Source organism: Pezoporus occidentalis, unplaced genomic scaffold, assembly GCF_034315485.1.
Source record: "Pezoporus occidentalis ecotype Australia unplaced genomic scaffold, CSIRO_AGI_Poc_V1 ctg89, whole genome shotgun sequence".
NCBI lineage: Eukaryota > Metazoa > Chordata > Aves > Psittaciformes > Psittacidae > Pezoporus > Pezoporus occidentalis.
Genome location: NW_026916253.1, coordinates 145,853 through 169,939, shown reverse-complemented (window position 1 = coordinate 169,939; position 24,087 = coordinate 145,853). Strand labels below are relative to the sequence as shown.

The 24,087-nt window shown below is 43.6% G+C and overlaps 1 protein-coding gene across 5 annotated transcripts in view; it reads right to left on the bottom strand.

Moving 5' to 3' along the window:
* The window catches only part of ZNF423 (zinc finger protein 423), a 235,321-nt gene that overhangs the window by 179,947 nt on the left and 31,287 nt on the right, over nt 1-24,087 (bottom strand). For 4 of the 5 annotated variants that reach the window (XR_009962012.1, XM_062604901.1, XM_062604898.1 and 1 more), the window contains exon 3: nt 12,215-12,274. The exons of the other annotated variant lie outside the window; for it this stretch is intronic. Coding sequence is in view for 3 of the 4 variants with exons in the window: in XM_062604901.1 (XP_062460885.1) it covers nt 12,215-12,274 (60 nt within the window). In the remaining variant the exon portion in view is untranslated. The remainder of the gene's footprint in view (nt 1-12,214; nt 12,275-24,087) is intronic. 5 annotated transcript variants of the gene reach the window in all.

The window sequence follows — 24,087 nt, the reverse complement described above, 5'->3', positions numbered from 1 at the left end:
GGATTGTTGCCTGCTGATGACACCATGGAACTTGTCTGGTCACCGCTGAGCTCGTCTGGTTTCATCAAAGTTCATTCTGTGTTGGGATGATGGTCAGAGAGAAGTCAGGGCCAGTTGCTGGTGACCCAAAGACATCTATCTGGTGGGCTATAAAAGTGCTACATAGCAGGCAACAGCATATAATTGAGTTCATTGGCTGTTTTCCCCTAAAATCAAATCCCCTTGAGGCACGCACTGGACTTCCCCATCTTCCCGCATTACCCACCAAGTATATCCAGGTCCCTGAGCAAAAGCAATCCCATGAGTGGGTTTGCCTTTACCCGAGGCAGGAATAACCCAGACTGTCTTCCCCAGGAAATTCTTCATGTGCACCACAGGAACTTTATCCCCTTCTACAGTATGTAAATGTTCTGACTGGGCTGGCCAGCCCTGTTGGCAGATCCTCTGGTGTTGACCAACCAGGTGGCCTTTGGCAAGTGTGTATCACAATGCTTGAAAGTTCCCCCACCCATTGCTCTCAGTGTAGTTTTTAACAGCCCATTGTACCGTTCGATTTTCCCAGAGGCTGGTGCATGGTAGGGGATGTGATATACCCACTCAATGCCATCCATGCTCTTTGGCCCAAGTGTCTATAAGGTTGTTTCGGAAATGAGTCCCATTGTCTGACTCAGTTCTCTCTGGGGTGCTGTGTCACCACAAAATCTGTTTCCCAAGGCCCAGGATAGTGTTCCAGGCAGTGGCATGGGGCACAGTGCATGTTTCCAGCCACCCGGTGGTTGCTTCCACCATGGTAAGCACATGGCGCTTGCCTTGGCAGGTTGATGGGAGGGTGATATAGTCAATCTGCCAGGTCTCCCCCTATTTGTACTTCAGCCATCGTCCTCCATACCAAAGAGGCTCTAACCACTTGGCTTGTTTAATTGCAGCACATGTTTCACAGTCGTGAATGTCCTGGGCAATAGGGTCCATTGTTGTTCCCAGACTGTAAGTCAAAAACACAGCACTGTACCAGCTACTAAGAAGAAAAATGACTGCTACTTCTGAACCCAGGACAGATAGGAAAGTGTGGGATAAAGTGGGATGTAAAATCCCATCATCCCACCACAAAGAAAAGTGCTGTTAAACATCCTGAGTGTTCCTTTCAGAGTTTTGATGAGTTTGCTATGAAAATGTAATAGCAGAGTCACTAACTGCAATGCTCACACTTAAGACAAAGCATGTTTTCTTTAGTTACAATGATGTAAGAAAATTTCACAGCTCTCAAAAGCACCTTTGGTATTTGAAACATGAAAGTAACTCCTGCACATCAGTTTATTTGTAGAACATAAACTTCTCACTGCTGCAGAAGCCTGGAATACGAGAAATCCAATTTGTGACTCTTCCCCTTTCTGAAGAGAGGTAAGCCTTTCCCCAACCATAGTGCCTACAAGTTTCAATCCCCCAAAAAAGGTGCTGAACTTCCCCTATCTAGAAGATTACTTCAGGAAAATATTTTGCACAGATTCACTTTGAATGCATCAAAGCTTCTAACAAGAGTGGTTATTTTCAGCCAAATTGTCATGTTGCTGCTTAAATACCACTAAGATGAAGCAGTCCTTCTTCATCAGTCACAAACTGCCTTCTTAGCCTCAAGGAAACACCAAGCTAAAGCACATACACCTAAACCCACATGTTGTTTGGCAGCATTCGGAGCAATGTCATTCTGATTTGTACATTTGTGTTTTCATTGCTAATTGATTTACCCCTTCTGAAGGAGATGCCTCAAACAGGAGGTGTCCCTTCCTTCTCCCTTACCCTTGTGCTCCAGCTTCATTACAACCCCATCACTGTTGCCAGAATGAGATACTGCCTCATTTTTGGTACTGTGCCCTTGAAGGCATCTTATTAGAAAAGACCATTTCTTAATTAACATTTTTGATCTTTAATCTATTACACATCCCTTTAATCCCATACGGAGGAGCTTTTAGCCCACTTCTGCAGCTTGGCGGTGGGAGGCAATAGGCTGGGCAATTTGTGCTGAGGGCTCTCTCCCAGCTGGGCTCCTGCGTGGCTCTGCTCTTGCTGGTCAGCAGCACACATCTGCATTTATTATTTTATTGCATTCTTTTTCAATAAAGACTTTAGAGAGGCACTGCTCAGCATTAAAGACAACAGGCAGAATGGCAAGCTTGCAGACAAGACCAGACTTCAGCAAGTGGCTGTCAAGCTCTTAAAATAACCAGCAAAACTCTAAGTGGGAGATTTAGTGGATCACCAACATGTGAAGTGTTAAGGAAAGTACAATGTTAAGTCCCTTACATCATTTTACTTGCAAATAATTACAGCAATTACAATGTGCTAACTGGCAATTAACATTACAGGCTTCACAACTCACCAGAATTTTTTAAAACACGCTGTGGCCCTATGTAAATTGCCTCTTTGGTACTTCGGATTTGGTGGCTGTATGAGCTAATAGCTACACATTAGCTCAGCAGATCTCGGAACAGAATTGTCCACGTGCCAGATAATTTAATTAGAGGCTTGATCTTGTCAAAGCTTTATGCAACACAGATAGTGCTTCCAAGCAAAGTGTGGGGGGTTTTTCCTTTCTCTTCAGTGTTTTGTGACTCTCTAATAATTTCCACTAACGAATACCAAAGCCATCCAAGGGAGAACGGAAGCACAGCTACCAAAACAGGCAAACAGGCAGGCACTGCAGTCCCAAGTGTGATGAATTCAAATATATGTAGAATGAGATGCATTGAGCACCTCTTCCATGCACTTCCATTGGAGAATAGATTCTCCAATCTATTGCCAGGTCTCTGCACACATCTATTAAATCTTCACTGAGCCATTACTCAGCCCCAGAAAAGACAAAGGTCACTTGTCTCCAAGTGAGAGCTATACAGTATCTCAAATCTCATTATAAGTGGTCTCATTTAACAGTTTTCTCATTTGAATTTAAACACAACAAATACAAGATTATGAGCTCAGTTTACTTTGACAATGGCGTTGTAATTCCTTGTAGCAAGACTGGGAAAATGCTATTTTAGACACTTAAGTGATAGAAATACAATATATCTTTAATTATAGGAAGCTTTAGGCTATATTAACTACTAAAAATCCTTTTTTTTTTTTTCAGCAGTATGTGGCCTTAATTTCTGTTTTCTATATATTGTTAGGCTACAGTAACTACACTTGTACTCTTGGTCTACAACAAGCTTAACGCCTCAAGACAGTCTGACCAAAACATACGGTCATAATGGTTACAGAAACTTTTACAAATCAGGTCAATGTTGAATAAGACCCACTAGAGGTCCCTTCCAACCCAAATGATTCTAGTTTCCTGTACTGAACAGTACAGATAATTTGGGCAAAGCATCATAAATTTCATGTAGTTCCTTACTGCAGAGTTTCATATCAACATCCTGAAAGCAAAGCAATGGAGCTTGTTTATTCCATATATTTTTCTTCTTTCACAACCTGATTTGTAAAACCCCATTGTCATGTCTGGCACAATTTGTTTTTTTCTCAAGAAGAATGATTACTGGGGATCCACCACTGTGGCATTTTTTTTCATTGATTTTTCTCGCTTAAGCAACAGGCCAATGTAATATATTCTGTTATTCCTGTTTTACATTTATTCAGGCTGGGAGCTTTGAGCTACCAGTTACAACTGCAATGTATAAACTAGTCAAAGGAAAACAGAAATTTCTGTGAAAACCAAAGAAACTGTTCACCAGGAGATTTTCCTTCAAGTCTCCAGCTATCTGATTTCACAAAGGAAAAATCCATTTCAATTGCTTCCTACAGCAATACAGTTTCAGCTTCCCCTGCTCCTACCAGCCAGCCGAAGCTGACTTGGAAAAGCAAAGCCACTGACCTGCAGAAATGACTCAAAGCAAGATGGGCTGGCAATTCCATCAGTCCTGAAGTCAGAGCCCTCTGGGAAGGTTGACCTGCAGCACGATGTACACCTCATGATGCACAGACAAAGCAGTATGGACATGGGGCACAAGAAGGACTTTTTATTAGGTTGGGAGGCTTAATTAGGATTTGTAAAGTGCCTTGAGATCCTACATAAAAATATTTACTTAAATAAGCTCTAGAAAGCACAATTTACCTGACCATTCAGTTTGCTTTTGCCCTCAAATCTGTAGGATTTAGCAAATCCAGACTGCAGCAGAACTAGATAAATTAGAGATGAAAAGGACTTACCAGGTGATCTTATCCATCCCTCTGCTAATGTAAGACTGTTCCTACAGTGTATTTTCAAGCATTTCGTCCAGCCCAGTTTGAAAATGGATGAGGTGATGGGAGATAATATCAGTCTATTAGACCCCACTGCTGGGAAATGTTTCCTGACAGTCAGCCTAAAGTAAAGCCTTTGCTTTACTTTAGCCCATTACTGCTAGTTATGCCCCTGAAGGCTGTTGTAAACAACAGATATCATTTTAATCTAAAACCAGAAAATGTTCATCTCATCATGGCCCTTCACTCGGGCAGCAAAAGAGGACAAGGTAGAACCACTGGAAATAAACATAGAAAGGGAGAGCAGGAGTGTGAAGATGAAGGGAAGGTGATATGCTATGCCTCACATCTCTCCAGTGCTCCCTCCAGCTCAAGGGCAACATCCTTCTGAGGGATGTTCATACCCATGGGAGATCTGAACACAAGCAAGGGATGGAGAGCCATGAAGCCTCCGCCTGTGGGTCTACCTGTGAAGCTCAATGACCTCCTTTCAGTCATTGGAAGGGAACGAAACACAATGTTAACAGCCTCCCAGCAGATGAAGCGCCAACAGGCACACCTTCAAATAAAAGCAAATTTGTCACAGGAGAAAAATGTTTCTGGCAAGATGGCAAAAGACCAACATGACCCTGAGCTGGATGCACCCTGCCAGCCCAGAAAGATACAATCACCTGCGCAACCATCCATGCCAATGGTGTGTTTGTATTTCTGGCAAGATGACCCTGTCAGAACACCCTACGGGAACATCTTCCAACCCATAGCAGCCCCATGCCATCAGAAACACCAAGCTCTCAAGACTTCAGATGAGGTCAATCTGATCACTGCAGACATGCTCCCAGATTTGTCAGGGACCTTGGTGGCCATCTCCAGCCCTGACACACTACCAGCACCCCAGCACACAGGAGTCCATGGTCCCTCGCCAGCACAGCAAGGCCAGGGCTGTGACCCCACAGCCTGCAGAAATCTTCCTCTTTACAGATATTGCTTGTAGCAATTTAGGAGGACTTTAGGCACTGTGAAGCTCAGCAACACCAACGACACACTGTGATACTCCACAATTGCTCAGCTTTCCTTAAGCAAACTGACTTTCTAGCAGACGCTGCCTTTAAAAAGCCACAGAAAGGGTAAGTGTCATGGTTTAAGCCCACACAGCACCACGCAGCCACTCGCTCATTTTCCCCCTTTTTCCCCTCTTCCTTTGGGCAGGATGGGGAGGAGAATCAAAAAAAATGTAAACCCCACAGGTTGAGAAAAGAACAGTCCAATGCCTAAAGTATAACACAAAACTACTACTGCTAATAATAATGATAAGGGAAATCACAAGGGGAGAGAACATAAACTAAAAAGGGAAGGAAAAAACCAACCGTAAACACAAGTGATGCACAATAATTGCTTACAACCAGCTGACCAATACCCAGCCTGACCCAAGCAACAATCTGGGCCTTCCGGGTGACTCTTTCCAGTTTATATACTGAGCATGACGTGCTGTGGTATGGAATCCCTTTTGGTTAGTTTAGGTCCTGTCTCTGCTCCCTCTTGGCTTCTTGTGCCCCTCCTCAGTGGCGGAGCAGGAGCGACTGAAAAGTCCTTGATCAGGGCAAGCACTACTGAGCACCTAAAAACACTGGTGTGTTATCAGCACTGTTCTCAGGCTAAAGCTGAAAACACAGCACTGCACCAGCTGCTAAGAAGGATTCAAATAAAAGTTACAGCTGAACCCAGGATAGCAGGTGATGGGGTAAGGGGAACACTCAATAGCTCACTTTGAAATGAGCTTTTGTTTCCTCACCCTTTTTACCATGGAAATTAATTCTCCTCCTCTGTGCTATTGCTATAATTTTCCCAATTAACATTTTTAATAGTATTTTCTAGGAAATGCCGTAATACACAGGTGTGTGTTTCTAATTTAAATACTGACACCCATGCTGCGCTCACGTCTGAAGATCACTCCTTCCCGCCAGAGATTCCCTCGCTGAACACAAGGGGAGCACTTACAGCCCTGCACCACCAGCGAGGCCTCAGCAGATTCAGGGTGGCTCTTTCCGTGCCATGCTGGTGCAGCGCATGCAGTGATGAACCTCAGGTTTCTATACTTCCCCTTTCCCTGAAGGTGTTACAGCCGTGGGATGTCAGCCAGACTGCAGAGACCCGCAGAGACTCCCTCTCACTCCAATCACTGCTTCCTCTTGCAGCACCATGTCCCCCTTTCCAGGCTGCCCTGAGTGCTGGGAGCAGAGACTTGCTCCCAGGAAGCCTTCTTGCCTATAGATGCAGTTGTGCTGTGAGCTGCAGACAGAGTAATCTGTGAAGGGGTTATAATTACTCCTATTGGTTCTTTTTATACTACCCCTGCTCTAAAATCTTACATCTTATATCAATATGGATGTTCACCCGCCACCACATTATGCGAGTGTCATGTACTTCATCCCACTTCCCCTTCTGTTTGAGAAAACACTATCAGAAGTACTTTCTTTAAAAAAGTTCATATTTATAAGTAAAAGACTGAAGTTAAAACTTAAATTTTATAATTAGGAAAGGAGAAATACTTTTTTTCCTCCTCCGAAAAGACACATAACTATGTTACAACATAAAAATCCACACATTACCAAGGAAAAGTTCAACTTCGAATAAATAAGGAACACAGCAGCCAAATCTAGAAACCTCCCTAGCTGTATTTCTAGTTTGCTTTTATTTGCATTTTGGCTGCTTCCAAGGCAGATATTTAAAATCTTGAGGACCTCAGACTATACTGACTGGGCTGCATCCTGCAGGTCCATGCAGAGACAAGGATGTGGTTTTAAAACCAACATGAGAATGTCAAAGGCTTGAGATCAAAAATTTCATGTTATATGAAAAACTATTCAACAAAAGTTATCAAAGGTGATTAAGTTCAAAGGTTTACTTCTTCAGAAATCCTTACGCACCAAAATCAGAATCTTCTCATATTGATTTGCCAATGAAATCAGCATTTAGAAAACGCCTAAGCTTGTGAAGGCACACAGGATGGGTGATTTCAGAGTACTTGCTAGATAACAGGTCTCTAATGCCCACTGAATTGCGGCTGACCTTTTCAATGCTCTGCAGCAGAGATCCCAGAACTTCATGTTGAGGGTGTTTGGGTGGGTTTTTTCAGCATTCTGCCACTTATAAGTTTAATAAAATAAAATACAATACATGTAGAAACAGACAAAAAGAGCTTGGTGCCATGGGAGGGCAGTCTCTCTCACACAGACCTTCCTCACTTGCTCCTGACACAGCCCATGCCCAAGCAGGAGCTGGCAGCAGAGATGGGCAGAGAGTAGGGACAGCTTTCCCCTTTCTAAAAGGCGAAAGGTGAGGAGAGATCACATTTTCTGTAGTTTATTGGAATAAAAAGAAAAGGGGGAAAAGTTAGCTCATGAATACTTACAGGGGCAAGTCTGCTTCATGAGACCCCGGCTTTCTCATCTGTTCTGCGCCTTTGGCAACCAAAATTAAACCCAACCCTATACAACAGTTAGAGGAGAACAAAAATCGTCAATACTTTGGGAGAAGACAGCAGCAGCACTGGGATCAGAAGACCAACAGTGGAAGAGAGCACAGGGAATTGCCAGCAGCAGCAATGGCTTTAAAAACACCAAAGCACAGAACCATGGCAGCCCTGAGTGAAAAATAAGCCTCCAAACTGTGTCAAGATGTTTCTTCTCTGAAGACACTAAGTGAAAACTGTGATTTAGGTAGCTGGAGACACCACACAAAGCAGATGAAAGGGGAAAAGGAGTGACCACAGGGAGGTTTTCTTTTGTTTTGTGGTTGATTTCAAAGATGCTGCTTCTCCTTTTCTTCACTTTTTTTCCCCCCTCCTTAAAGATGGAAAACTCTAACAGAAATTGCAGAAGGCAATTAAAAATCTGAAATCATGTTCTGTATAACACAAGCACATAGGAAAACTTGTAATGGCAAAACATTGAACATACGTGTCCTAAAATGTTGTGGCTTCCCCCCTGTACCCCATGCTGTGCTCTGTCAAGGTGTCCCTCACACATGTACCCCATTGCTGCAGTGAGCTTGCTGGCAATCTGGAGATAATGGGGAAAGAGGGCAATACCAATCTGTAATTTATTTTCATGATTTCTGGAATGTTGTAATTCCATGATACTAACATTGTGTGTTAGTGAATGGTTGGACACCGGCATCGGAGAGGTCCTTCTAGTGACAACCACTGCAAAGATCCCTCCATGCTCTGCAAACATGTACAAGACATACCCAATGCCATTTGTCCGCAGTATGCAGGCTACAGCTCCTTAGTCCCCTATTTCCCAAAGTCCTTCTCAATCAGATAACTTGTAGCTGCATACAAAAATAAGACACCTTCACATACCTCAAAAGCAGACACAAAAAATCAGGCTTTTAGGTCTGCAGGCTCCTAAGGGGAAGGCAGAATCTGCTCTGTTGCCCCAGACAATTCGGGCAAGATTCCCTGGGGCCTCACAGTCAGGCTAATGAGAAACTCCCCAGCAACCCCCATGTAAAATGCTTTCACAGGTCTTTAAAATGCCTTAAATTCTCTATATATTTAGTAAGAATTTTTACTTCTTTAAAATGTCCCTTGTTGCTCCTCAAGATAATACTCCCGTGATGTATTACAGCAGCAATGCAGCATTATCTGGCTGGACTCTTGTATTGCAAATATGGAATTTTATTTTCCTCTTGACTTTGAAGCAGCTAAAGACCCTTTTTGCACAGCAGAGGTGGACGCTTGCCTGGCCCCCGGCAGCTCTGCCACCCTTCCTAACACCTTCCAAGCAAGACAGACAGGCTTCAAGGGCTGCATGTGCTGTTAAGAGGGAAAACAGAGGGAAGGAGTACTCAGCTGCACTCTTCCTCTGGGACAGAAAACATCTCTGCCTCTTACACAGCAAAACACCGCTGACCTGCTATTTAACAGCCAGCTAAGTTCTCAGATTAAGAGAGAAAAGGAAAAGCTTTTTTTCCTTCCTTTTACATTAAGGAAAAAGATGTTTACAAGAACTGAAGAGGAAGGAAATTCGCTATATGCCCATTGTTAAACAGGGCTGCTGGACACCCAGATTATTTACCCTGGCACAAGCTCTTTATAGATTTTCCTGATTCTCTAGGGTAATGTGCAGCCTTTAAGTTGTAGTCATAAAAAAAAAAGAATTTAAAAAATCATAAGACTATTTCTAGTTGTATTTAAAGTACTTGAATAAATTACTCAGTGCAACTATGCTGAGGGTCCTGAAAAGCATTTCACCTCTGGAGGTTTTACCACTAATGAGCAGTTGAACTAGAGGAGACAGCAACTTGTGCACATACCATAACATAGAAAAAAGGACACTGTCCTGTGCTATCACCAAACAGGCCCACCCAACCACAGGATCTCTGTTGCCAACATGTCCGCTGCCAAATGTCCATGAGCTGCACTAACCAGCTCCCATAAGCAGCCCCTTGCCCAGTGCCACGACCCGGCCAGGGATGCGCAAACCACACATCTTCAGCACACTGCAGTAGTGGAGAAACCCACCATAAGACACAGAACTCGACATGTCTTGCCCTGCAGCTACAAACACCTGCTCCTGACATGGGCACTGAGAGCTGTCACAGTGACCTGGACAAGCCCCACACCTGCAAATTCAACCTGTACTCACAAAAAACATTTCCAGTATAGTTTCTATAAGTTTGATGAGCAAAATAAGATACAGCAGCGAAAGCACCTTCTGTCCCCACAACTGCACCGATATGAATATTTTGGTAGTATTATGAAAAAAATTAAGTTAAAGATGCACATTCTACCTGCGCTTGCTGTCCCTACAAACCCTGGAACTGCCTGCCGCTACACAGCAGCTGCACAGAGTGCCAACAGGACTGTTCAGAAGCTACCTTGTATGTGTTTGCACACACACGCAGATGTACAAACACATACAGGAGGAGAAGGGAGAGAAATGTGCTAATTTGAAACATCTGGCAAATGTTTCAGAGTTAACAAGACAGGTTCGGCCTTTTGGGTGTTTTTTTCTGTTAGGGGGAGTCAAGGAAGGGGAGGCAATTTTGTCATTCTGGGCCAGGGAAGGAAGGGGCATGAAACAAGAAGTTGAAGCATGTTTTTTCACCTTTTATTGAACTTCAACATCACACTACTGGAGCTAATGCAAACAGGAAGATCATAAAAGAACATATTGAAAGTCTCGCATACTGGGACTGAGGGACTGCTTTCAGTTACTGAATATAGCTTTGGAAGCACACTGCACAAGAACCAGTGACTCCACGCAGCTGCATCACCGTGTATTAGGATGTTTTAAGTTTTTTCTATATAGTTCAACAGTCGTATTCCAGTCTGCAACTTCTGTCCCACGCACTGCACCCTGTCTTGATAGGCTACTGTACTGCATCTCTATACACATGCGAGATTGACATCTGTAGCTACTAAACATATTGAGAAGAAAATCCCCCTATTAGCACACATTTTCCTTAAGCTGCCATAAATCACACATACAATACATTCTATCCCACCTCTGATGTCTTGAATGAGAGCTGTAATTATGGCAGTAAATGAAGAAAAATGGAGAAGACAACTAATCTGGGAAAAGCCTTTCACAGGATGGTTTTTACTTATAGTGTAGTTACCAATACCATCTACAAATCCCAGATTAACTCCCCTTCTGCACAGAAATCATTTTGGTTGTTGTTGCTGCTGTTTTGAACCTCAGCCTGTGTTAAATTTCATACAATTCAAGACTTGTGATAATAACACCGGTAACTTCACTCTGCTGCTGTTTGAGACGAAGGTCAAGCAAGAGAACCGGAGAGTGCTCTTTTCATGCGCCGTTAGCTCCAGGCACAAAGGGGCCTTCGACATCACAGCTGGGGGTTTGCAGCAGCAGCAGCAGCAGCAATATTTGCTATCAAAGACCAGTGGAAACACAAGCCCTTACAAACAGCCGTAGTGCCCAGAGAAGATGCATCCAGCACAAACTACTGCTGTTGGTACGAAGTGAAATGCCACAAAGTGCCACACAAAAACAGTTTATGCCTTCAAGAGCAGCTAGATTCTGACTTCCATAAGGAAAGTCTCTTGTGAGCCAGCCTCCCCGTGACTCTCATAAAACCCATGCTAACCAGTAATGCAGCACCGTTGTAATTTTCGTGTTACCGCTCCATTTCTGAGCTGTTTTCACATTACTGCTGAGCTTCTAAAAGCATACCAATGCAAAGTCCAGTGTGAAGAGAGCACTGAAACACTTAGTGGGTTTAAAATCAGAAATACTCTGATAATTTCGTAACTGTTAAAGGCATAACAGACAGTGAAATATCTTTACACAGGGCACAAAGAGTGACTAAGATGGGGCTAATTACTTTAAACACAAAGTAATTGATACTTACTCCCATGTCTGCATTATCAGTACATATTACACTAGTACAGACAAACCTGTTCAGTTTCTTGAGCCTCTTTTTATTCAAATTACCAATGTAACACAGATGAACAACCCCCAGACACATGTTTAAGTGATATTACTACCACGCAGACCAAAAGCTGGTTCAAATGTTAAATCTCTCTACTATGGCAATGTACCACTTTCATTCTCCAGCCCTGACAGTACTTTCCAATTTCTTCCAAAAGGAGCAATACACACATTCCAGTTGAGACCAAGGTTTAAAATTCCTATTAAAGCAGCTTTTATGTAATTAGATTGGAATGAATGTTCAACAGTGCCCATTGCAGAAAACTTCAAAGTGGTTATACTGGAGAAATCACAACCCATTTCAGTATGCCCACAAGAAGAAAGAATGGCTCTCTGGAGGATAAGAGTATATTAGTCTCTGTATGTAATAGATTTTATTGACCATATGGAACTGATATAAAAATTGTGTTGCAGTGGGTAGTCTTGGATTTGAGACAGGAATGTGACATACAAAATACAGTTCCTGTAAAAAGCCTGGCAGCTTTCTGGCAGTTTTTGCAATCAGAAGAACTTAAAATATTTACCTGACTGAGTCACTGATGAGTCCCAGGTCAATGCAAAATCTGAAGATTCACCCTCTTCAACTGAAAAAGAACAAAAATAAGTTGTGATTACTAAATAAACCAACTGGAAAGAAAACTAGGTCCACTATGACATTAAATATTAAAACAGATTTCTGCACTGGTGAAAAAGAACTTACTGCTTTCTATAAAATAATTCATAAGGTAGAAATTTAGTAAAGAAATTTTTCCTTCGTTTTAACCTAAATATGGGATTTCTGTTTGCAATTTCTTCCTGAACAGGTAACAGTGACTTCATGTGAAATATTAATAGAGGTTTAAATATCACTAGCTGCTAAGTATTCGTAGCTGAAATGTTGTATATTCACAACAACCTGTATGTGCAAAACTGCCTTTGTAAAACGTAGACCTGTAACAGACCATAGCAAAGAACTGTCCTATGAATGGAAAATTGCCTGACTTATCTCATCTTAACATACTAATATATTAGCCATATTCAGAACCTCGTGATAGCTTCAGTATCTTTCATAGTTCAGAATTAAAAACCACTATTATAATGCACAACCATGTTCTGTAATATGGTAGTCATAAATAAGTGCATTTAAGGCTTGCTGATGTGAAAACTGTCAGAGCCAGGTGCTCGGCACTTGCAAGTGATGTAGCCATAACCTTCTGCCTGTTAAGAATTATAAAATGCCATTTGATTCTTACAATCTTGAAAATAACTAAGAGATCAACTGACGACAAGCAGGGTAAAAAGAGCCTGATCCTGCTGTTACTAATGTCAGACTGGGCATTTGAAAGAGGTAACTGGAGACATTCTTCTTAATTGCAAAAGTTGATCATCTTCATGTGCCTACTCTGTCACCATGACACTGAACAAATGCAGATAATGAGGCTTTACTTCCTGATGAAAAGTATTTATCCCATGCACTGAACAATCTCTAACCCTTTTATCTAAATTATGCTGGGTTCAAATACAAATTCTACATAATTCTGCAATTGGAATCCAAACTATACAAGCACAGCCACTGCTGACCATATACAACCCCTATGCCCACGCCCTCAAACCTGCTCCAGTGATTACTTACACTGATATTTACACTTCTGTCACAAGATTCTTGATTTTTATGCTTTCCTCCCCTTTCTTTTAATGACTTAAGGCATTCTATAAGCTCACCTATCAGGCTGATGTCAATGCTGACATCATGTCGCATTAGGAACAGAAAAGATAATTTACATAGGCAGTGCCTTGTCAAATTTTGATTTTATGTTCATACCTCAAACAGATCCTTACTCCACAGAAGGGCACACCTCTGGCCCTGTTAGTCTGCAAGTTTACTAATGGAGAAACACAGAATTTGGCCCCTTCTTTTAAAAAATCATACTTGAGACATCGTTATACTCCTTGCAGAAAGCCTATGTTAGCATAAAGGTAATGCCACATAATATTCAGTTTCAGAATGACAGAAAAAACAGGCACAGAGCTAGGACCTTACTGAAGCTGTTACTGGTACTACTCCCTGACTTGCAGAGCAGGCTTGGCTCACACATACTTTCTCCTCAGGACTCACCTACCATTTTGTCTTCTGCAAACCACCATCTTGTCCACATTTTGACCCATCTCTTAACAGGAAAACTCTGGACTTAGTTATCCTAAATACAGTTTCACTCTCATACAAAGTATCTCTTGTTTCAGCATCAAAATCTACATATATCTCGGAGGTTTCTGCTCCAAAAGTAAATAAGCAATTTATGTACCTTACTCAAAATAGATAAATGGAATGTTTCAATTTTACTTTATTCTTGACTGTTATTTTGTTGTCTTGCTTGAACAGTTTTTTATATTACTGCCTTTGTGCTGAGTATTTTTTGTTTCTTTATATTTTATCTTGGAAAATCAGTCTGCTAAAAATACTTAATTGCAATAAATTCAGTCCTAGTCAATAGAAGTATATGGGATCAGCACTGGTCATTGCCAGTTTTAGAACACACAGCTTTTCGTGGTGGTTAAACACTGGAGACTGCTCTAGTCCTTAAGCTGCTGTAGGGCAGCTGGCTCCAGCACGTAACAAACCTATAGTTTTTGGGATCCCTTAAATGAGGGCAGAGGTTTGAGTCAGCCCTCTGTTGGCATTAATTTGCTTTGCTCCCTAATGACTGAAAGGGGGACAGAGAATATGTATGTGAAGATGACAACACTTAAATTCCTTTCTATTGTTGCACTCATGGTTTCAGTCCTCTGCTTTATTTGCACTGACCCACCACACAGATGACAGTACTGCACCTCCATGTAAGGAGGAGGCCGGTGGGATGGAGCCTCCTGAGCTTAGGCAAAGACACATCTCCCTGCAGCTGCGGCTCACATACACCCTTATTTCCCTTTTTTCTTTTTCCTTTATACATATTCTAAGCAACCACCATCTTTCATAGGATCTACTATAACAAAAAGTAACAGCTGAGTCTGGTCCTACAGACTGCTATTGGGCTGCTGTTCCTCTTGGGCAGCAGGACAGCATAAGAAGTTGTCCCCTTGGACAGCGAGTACAGGGTAGGGGCACTGACAGAAGGGAGCCGGTACCCCACACTGCTCACCACAGTGCTGGTGGGGGGTACTGAAACATGTCCAGGCAGGACATGACCACTGGACAAAGCCAGGCTGGCACTTCTCAGGACTGGTGTTAGGTGAGTTTATGGAGTAGCATAGCCACAGTGACGCCCAGTCGGCAGCCCTGACTCAAGCAGCCGATCCTCACCTGCCTGCCCATTCACCCACTAAGCTAGTGTCCTGCGTTCAGCAGTAGCAGTCATTTTTCTCCTTCTTACAGCTCCTCTACAGCTGGTGCAGTGCTGTAGTTTTGACTTTTGGCCTGGGAATAGTGCTGATAACACCGATGTTTTCAGTAATGTTCAATATGTTTAGTAATGCTCAGTAATGTTTAGTCTGACCAAGGACTTTCTGAGTCTCATGCTCTGCCAGGGAGGAGGGGAAGCTGGGAGGAAGCAGAGACAGGACACCTGACCGAAACTGACCAAAGAGGTATTCCATACCACAGCACGTCATGCCCAGGATGTAAACTGGGGGCAGTTACCCAGAAGTGCTAGATCACTGCTCAGGTTGGGCTGGGTATCAGTCAGCGGGTGGTGATTGGTTGTATTCTCTTCCCTTGTTATTTCCCTTATCATTATTATTATTGGTGGTAGCAGCAGTGGTTTGTGTTATACCTTAGTTACTGGACTGCTCTTATCTCAACCTGTGGGAGTTGCGTTCTTTCGATTCTCCTCCCCATCCCTCTGGGAGTGGGGGGAGGAAGGGGACAGAGTGAGCAAGAGCTGCGTGGCTGATTGGGCTTAAGCCATGACAGCTAGGCAGCAGGCACAGAGAAACAAAGGGCAAAAGCATGACACATCCAACAAAGAAAGATTGGGTCTATGCACCAGTGTAATTAAAGAGCCCTATAGGTTTGGAGGGGAAGGGTGTCTGTGAAGCTGAGGCAAAAAAAATAGGTGATCAGGCACCAAGTGTTGAAGGGAAACATCTTCACTGTGCTTCTGTTCCCTCTGCATAATGGGTATAAAACCAAGAGCTAAGAGGTTCCTCTGTGATCACCTTAATCTTCAGGATATAAATTGTTATTTAAGGAGCCCGCATTTGAAGTGTTATCACTGCTGGCTTTACCTCATCTTCAGCAATGAGCAGAAGACAGGTGTCAGAGGGAAAGACAATCAGTTTCTTCCTCCCAAACTCAACTTTGACACCCAAGCAGTTGCAACTAAAATTTGCCCTCAGCGTCACACAGCTGTTGCTGGACTCATAGGGAAGTAGCACCTTTCCTGGGCAGGTCAGAGATGGGGCAACATGACACTGTGCATGGAGGGGAGGAGTCCTACAGACCCCCATTGGGGGACAGACACCATAGAAGCTGCCTCAGGGCTTGGCCAAGCCTCCCTAGGAGGGCAGAGTGGATCCAAAACAGATTCAGCTGCTATGGCTGTGAAGGAATTTCCAGCTCTCACTGCTGAGAACCGAGTCAAACAAAGCCTTAGTCCATAATATTAGCCAGGGAGAAATTCACTTAAGTTGATTTTTCAGTTAAAAGTTTTCTCTTCTTAATATTTTTCTCATCATTCCTTGACCTAGATTGATGCAGGTGACTAGTGTGCATTAACTCCCACTTTGTGGATGCTATTATGGAAGTAACAGTAATGGGAAAAAATGCCAGTGAAAAGGTACAAAGCTGCCATGGTTTCATCCCAGCCAGTAACTCAGACCCACTCTCACTCCCTGCTTTACCCCTCGCTCCCAGCAGGACAGAGAGAAGAATCAAAAGAATGTACACCCCACGGGTTGAGATAAGAACAATCCAATAACTAAGTATAATACAAAACTAATAATAATAATAATAATTAGAAAGGAAATAACAAGGGTAGAGAATATAAAATGGAGAGGAAGAGGAAACGGAAGGAGAAGGAAGAGAGGAAAGGGAAGAGGAAGGGGAAAAAAAATAAACACAAGTGATGGACAATACAATTGCTCACCACCCACCGACCAATACCCAGCCCAACCCAAGCAGCGATCCGGGCCTCCCAGGTGACTCTCCCCAGTTTATATACTGGGCATGACGTGCTGTGGTACTGAATACCCCTTTGGCTAGTTTGGGACAAGTGTCCTGTCTCTGTTTCCTCCCGGCTTCCCCTCCTCCCTGGCAGAGCATGAGACTCAGAAAGTCCTTGGTCAGCGTAAACATTACTGAGCAACAACTAAAAACATTGGTGTTATCAGCGTTGTTCCCAGGCTGAAAGTCAAAAACACAGCACTGCACCAGCTACCAAGAAGAAGAAAAACGACTGCAACTGCTGAACCCAAGACAAAAGTATTCAACACAATCATTTCCAAAATAAATTGCACAGTAAAATAATTCCTGTTTCATTACCAGGAAAATATGTTTTCTGAGACACACCAGCCACAGTCATACCTACTGAAGTCAAGGGCCAGACACCTGAATCCATACTACTTAACCACCCTGAACATGTGGACTCAAAAGCCGACGCTGCTGATGTTTAGCATGGGCAGAAGCCACCCATACACCTGAAATACTCCGCAGCTTGGGAATACCACAGGAAGCAGCAAGCACAGCTTAAGATGGAGAGACAAGATTTTATAAAGCAACTAAAGATCTTGTATCAACACTAACCACATTACAGGAGTCCTGGTGACATAATGGTGAATGCTCAGCATTTCCTGAAGTTTCAGAGGCATTTTCATTTCATTGCAAATTAAGACATTCAAAATCATTGATGTTAAGCTTTGGGCAGAATGTTCACAAGGGTACTTAACATGTTTTCAATGGACACTTCCCATTTTCCTTCATAAACTCACCTGATCTCCTCCCACATTCTGTTGTGTGCCTGCACATTAAGCTATGGTTTGAACCATAGAAGCTGTTGTGCAATTACACTATTACTCTTGTCTCTGTCTGCTCTCTCCATCCAAAGGATCATTTTCAAATGCTTTGGAAAACGTATTTTTCTCCTTCAGTAACAGAGAGACAATATGGGAAGAGGACAGAAGTTCAGTCCCACTCTGCTCCATGTGTGATCAACAGAATGACACCCAAGGTGCAACACACCACACCAACAGAGAGGGTACACATCTCTCCCAGTGCCAAATTCACTACACAGTTGATTAGAAAAAGAGATGGGCAAGAAAACAGTTTCCAAGTCAAGTACTGACCCTTGATATCAACATTCACAGCACTATATTTCTATTTTTAAGGCATTAACTTTTTTTCTTCTCTTTTGTAAATGATTCATAGTATTAGCTGACATACAGAAATAAAATACTGGAAATAAAAAGCTACACTCATGTAGCTGCCTCCTTCTGGGTGATAGTTATGAGCTACCTACAAGAAACTCACTCAACAGCATGCCTGCTACAACAGATATGCCTCTGTTAAAATTTTGGGGCATCTGTGAAGCTGGAACACTTCAGGAAGACTGGGTTTGACTTGAAAATAGCCTTGATCTGGCAGCATAGAAAAACTTATTGTTAATCAACTCAGAAGAGCATTAACTTCGTACACTGCCCACCCATGGCCTGGTGCAGGGAGGACATCATTGGCAGCAGGGGCACTCATGTTTGCTTTCACTCCCTGCTCTGTCCCAGCACAGGAAGACTCACTGCTGTCATGCCTGGAGAAGACCTCTGTTCTGCTCCAACTGATTGTGGGATCCCAAATGCAAGAGCCAGAGCAAGAACAGGGCCAACATGGGGAGGAACCATGGCCAACGGCAGCATCACAGTGCAGCACTCCCATGCACTAAATATTTGCATTTTCCCCACTCATCTCAGGTGTTCTCCAAGGATAACTATTTAATTGCTAAGTCACAGGTGCTGCAGGCTCCAAGATTTCAGTTGTTTGTGATCAGAGATACTTCTGAAGAGATTCAGCAGCCATTCTTCTAAGAGTCAGAGCATCTATTTATGGGACTACCATTACCTGAACTCTATTCACAGTCACAGTGCTTATTTAACACTTTATCACTCCCAGGGAAGAAGTTAACCTTATCAAAGTAAGATGCGTCTGAACCAAATGTTGATTTCTAGATGCAATCAAGCTTTACAAGTGAGCAACAGCCCCTCAGTAATTCAGACGGCATGTGTATGCTCCCTTATCCTATCACACAGGCTTCAAGGACCACAAGGACCAGTTTAATGCTTTGCAAAATACAAAAACTCCACAGTATGCTAACTAAAATGTCAGGAACTGTGACAGTTTGAGAAACTGCTGCAAAATACATTGGGTCACAAGCAAGCGCCCCCGCTGACAGGGGAATTCTCCTGAATCGGGACTGTTACCAAGAGCTGCATTCAGGACCAGGGCCAGCCTTTGAAAACAAGTACAAAATAGCTTGAGTGCAGAAAATGCTGGTGCCACTTTTTAGTTTGGAGGATTTTGTCAGTTTTTGTTGATGACAGAACACTCTCAGATAAACCTGGAGAAATCTCACCTATGGCTGTGTATTAACTGCAATGTACATATCAAGATCCACAGCTTTCCCTCTGGAGAAATACTTCAGCACCAATCCGCATAGTAAGCCAGTCACACAGTAATTGTGCATTTTCCCTGACCTCACTGTAGATACTCAGAAGCAAGAGCTCTGTGATCTTCTGTAGTTTTCAAGCTTCTTTGCTGCTTTTCAGACACACATCTCTGTGCTGTCCTACCCAGCCTTTGCTCCATCTCTCCCATCACATGAAATTACATTCTCCTGAATCAGGCTAGGACACAGAATTATGCCACCCAACTGCCATTTGTCCACAGCAACTCATCCCACAGCTCCTGCAGCCTGGGATCTGATACAGCGCTCTTAATCCTGCAAAATGCAGAGCAGCTTCCATTTCCACAAAGTCAAAGGGAACTGAGGATGCTCAAAACTTTTTAGACTGAGGACTGTAAATTAGCCAGTTTCCAGCTGCTTGGCATGGCAGGAGCACAAAGGATCTTAACAATCTGAATTCTTTAAACAGCCTGGTATTTTCCATGCACATCTGGAGTTTGTCCTTTGGAGAGGGGAGGATAGGCTTGCTCCTCAGACTGAAAAAGGAGGAGAATACCTCTGATCTCACCCAGAGAAGTTCAGTCCTGCATGGCACAAGGAGCTGCTACCACAACCAGCAATGGCATACAGCAAATAAAGAAAATAGGTTGGGAATGGCTACTCTGAGCAAAAGGCAGGTAACCCCATCTGTTCAGATCACCTCCCAGCTTAGTGCAAGGCTCTCCCTCTCTCTTGCTTATCACAGAATACTAAGGGTTGGAAGGGACCTCCAAAGATCATCTAGTCCAACCCTCCTGCAAGAGCAGGGTAACCTAGAGTACATCACACAGGAACTTGTCCAGGCGGGCCTTGAATATCTCCAACGTAGGAGACTCCACAACCCCCCTGGGCAACCTGTTCCAGTGATCTGTCACTCTCACAGTAAAGAAATTTTTCCTGATGTTCACACGGAACCTCCTATGCTCCAGTTTACACCCATTGCCCCTTGTCCTATCACTGGACATCAGTGAAAAAAACCTAGCTCCATCATCCTGACATACATATGTTCCCCATTAGATCCTCCACTTCCTCATACCAGTGAGGCAGAAGTCTGCAAGGAAATAACAGTGTGAAAAATGGTCACATTTGGTTTTAAATGAAGCACCATTGTGGCAGAGCTGCATCCCACTGCCCAGAGCACAGCAGGGTGCAGAGCAAGCCCTGAGCCCAGGCATGCTGCCCATAAGGAACACACAGGGAACCATTGCCCATCTTTGTCAGCAGGCTGGGGCTTCCTCCGAGCAGCGTGCAGAGGAAAACCTGCATATTCAGCAGCACAACTGGAAGTTGTGTGGGGCTTCACTAGTGTATTGAGAATAGGTGAGAGTATTGAGAGTGCATCCTGATGCATTTACCGTACCTTGCACGTAAAAGGAAAGTGAAATCCCTTGGTGCCTCCATACCAGCATTCAGTGGAGCAAAAAGATACCTGGTGGAAGCAGCCAGGGGTGCTTTACACCAGCCATTTGAGCTGACTTACTCCCTTGGAAAATCAGGTTTGCAAGACGATTCCTGCCAGCTCTCCCCATGTTTACTAGATATTTGCTTGTTTGCGTGATCATTTCCATTTAGCTTTGGCAATGCTTTGCCAATTTTCTCCCCGGTGGCTGGTGGAAAGGAGCACTGGGACACCAGGGCATACCCAGAGAGGTGACAGTGTGTTCCTCACCCATGCCCTAACCTGGGATTCCCCATGGGAACTGTGCATGGTCTCCAGCACAATCACTCACTGCTCCAGAGCCACCTCGTTTTCTCCAGTGCATGGCCCATTCAACCATTGGTGGCCCTCAGCCAGGAGGGATTTTTCCACCTTACATAGGACCATATGGACTAGCAGGACAGGGCATAAGACAAGAGGGTGTACTGACATGGTTTATTTATCTAGTTTAGAGCCTGAATTTGCACAAGTTCTCTAGCTGCTTTTCTCCCAAGTCAGTAACGGGGCTTGGCAGAGACTGTAGGTTTTGCTGGCAAAGTCAGCCTTTTTGTGTGAAGGAGGGAGGAGTAGGGAAACCCAGGCTGCTGTGCTCTCTAGGTCAGGGAAAAAAGGAGAAGAAAAAAAAAATAAAACAAACCATGAAGGAGAAAAGAAAAAAAGGGAAAAAAAGACAAAAAATAAAAAGGGAAGATGGATGAGACAAATAGGACAGAATTACAAAGAAAAACTGACAAAGATCGTTAGGAACAGAAGATGATGTGAAGGTGATTAAGAAGAACAAGACAAACAACAAAATAAGGTAGCACTAGCAGGTTTATGCAAAGGAGATCTAATTATGGGTGGCTAAATCCTCCAGGACATTAATATTCCACCGTAATGTGTCTAGTTTCCTCCTTTCCAGACATGGCAGGGAGGAAATGAGAATCACTTAGATACACTGTTTAATGAGCAAATGATGGACGATCACCAAATACAGCCTGCTTGATAAGTATCCATCAGCTTAAACTCGCGCCGTAAATCTGTGCACAGCTAACAGGCCTGCCTCTTCACACACTACAGCAAAACTTAATGTAACTGCAACAAGGGAAAGAAAGGGGGTGTTGTAAATAAAACCCTCATCTCTGTAAGACAAGGAAGACCATAGGATGTGTAGCGGCTAATCACAGCCCTTCCCATGGACCACACACCTGACTCACAGGCCAGAGCATATTTATTCCCAGTGCTCATATTTAGTTCCTGTGTTTCTAATTCACAGACTGCACTGGAGAGAGATATTTCCCATCATAATCTGTTATGTAAATAAATACAAGTGTATAGCGTAATAAAAAGTAGTCAATGCTTCAGCTTGCTCTCAAGATCAACATCTTATACATGCAATACCTGAAGCTTATAGTTCATAAAACTTGGCCTGCAGACACCCTATTTCCACACTTTACAATACAGATTTGGGATCAATATTCTTGCTGATGTTTCTTACAGCTTGCCATTGAAGGTTAAACCCCAGAGGGCAGGGTATTGGGGTTTGGGTTGGTTTTCGTTTTTTCCTTTTAATTGCAATACATAGTATTTAAGCTGTGAAGTGTTCAGGTATTTAGAGATTGCCATGGAAGAGATACCTGGCTGCAGAGTCCCTGCTCTGTGCTACGCACCAGACCCGCTGCAGCAGCACTTCAGCTCAGCGTAAGAACCACATTTTCCCAGCATGCTGGTGCAAAACCGTCCCAACCATGGCTGGCACTGGGAACATCCAGGTCTCCGTTCCCCTGGTTTCACCATGAAGCACCATAACCACTGATCTGTCACATGGAAACAGTCAGCATTGCTGGGTGTGTGCTAGTCCCACTATGCCTTGTGGCAGGCTGTGCCACCTTCCTGTGTCCCCAGTACAGGGAACCCATCTCTTGTGCCTCCTCACCCTCCTCTTGCCTTTTTTTGGACAAATAAAAAACCTCTTTCAATATTGTTGGTTTCCAACTGTTGCTTCCACCTCAGAAATGCAGGAAGGGGACTGGGGTTTGGGGATCTTTCTGCATTTTCTGCCTGGAGCTTGCCTGGACATGAGACTGCTAGGGTATACACCACCCAGCCCAAGCAACACATCCCACCTGGCAGAGCTCCCACTGATGTGCTCCAGATATATCATCTGCAATAAGCTCCACTGGAAGTGGTTGGGAGCACCAAGGATTCCTACCCTTACCTGATCTGGCCAGGCTGAGCCCCAGCCCACACCACTCCAACTCCGGTAGGACAAGAGCACAGGTACAAAGAAGAGAGAAATGAGGAGGTGAGGGAAGTGGAGATGCACAAGGACATGGGCTGCAAGGTGACCAGCTCCTGCGGACAGGGATAGGGGATGACAAGCACCAGCTCCCTGTGGGTGCACTCCTCCCTGCATTATTATATGCATTCCTAAGGCAACTGTCACCATAATGTCTGCACCTTCTTTTAAAAATAGATCTACTACAAGTAAACAGGTGCTTTAAAGCTCAAATGAAACAAAACAGGTGAATCTGGCATTCCTCATGTTGCTCATAAAATCATGTATTTTACTTCAGCAACCAAGAGTTTAAATGTTCTTGCTCCATCTGGAATGCTGCTGGATGACAGAAACGCGTACGTGTTGAAACCCTAACAAACTGAAACAAGAACAAGTAAAGTAGAGAAAGGGGGAATTAACACACGTACAATTCATGGCCAGGATTTTCTATGAGTCAAATTTGCAAGCTGTGAAGTGATCTAAATGCAAAACCAGGTTGACGCTACCCAAAGACACTGATGCAAGAGACCCATGAAAAGTTGGTGGGTCGCCAAGTAAGAAGATTAAACTGCTACTCAAATACTTGCAATCTCTTACACCTTCCTCCAAACTCTGGGTGTAGAAGTTGTACTAGTGAAAGGTCTGCTACCCCCTATGCCTTTCTGAGCACAGGTTCCTGGTGAGGGAAGGTACACAAGCCTCAGGTATCACAGTATTTACAAACACATGGGACACTGGGCTCTGCATTGGAAGACAGCAGACCCAAGAGCTGCAGTTGGCAGGACAAGGTGCACATGGCAGAGCTGGGGTGGCAGGATGGTGACAGGCCAAAGGGATGCCAGAAAGGCCTTTGTTGTTCCCTGAAAGTAAAGAAATGGCTACAATGAAATGAAGTTTCAGAATGAAGCCAAAGCACCATGAAGTTAAACGCTGGGCTCTGCACAGAGAATGCAGGTCCAGAAGAAAATAAAATAAATAAATAGAGCACCATTTTCACCCTAGGGCCTTAAAGTTTCTCTGTAAGCAGGACACCTAGTAAAATAGTTTTCATGTGCTGGCCCTGTCTTGAGACAGCTAATG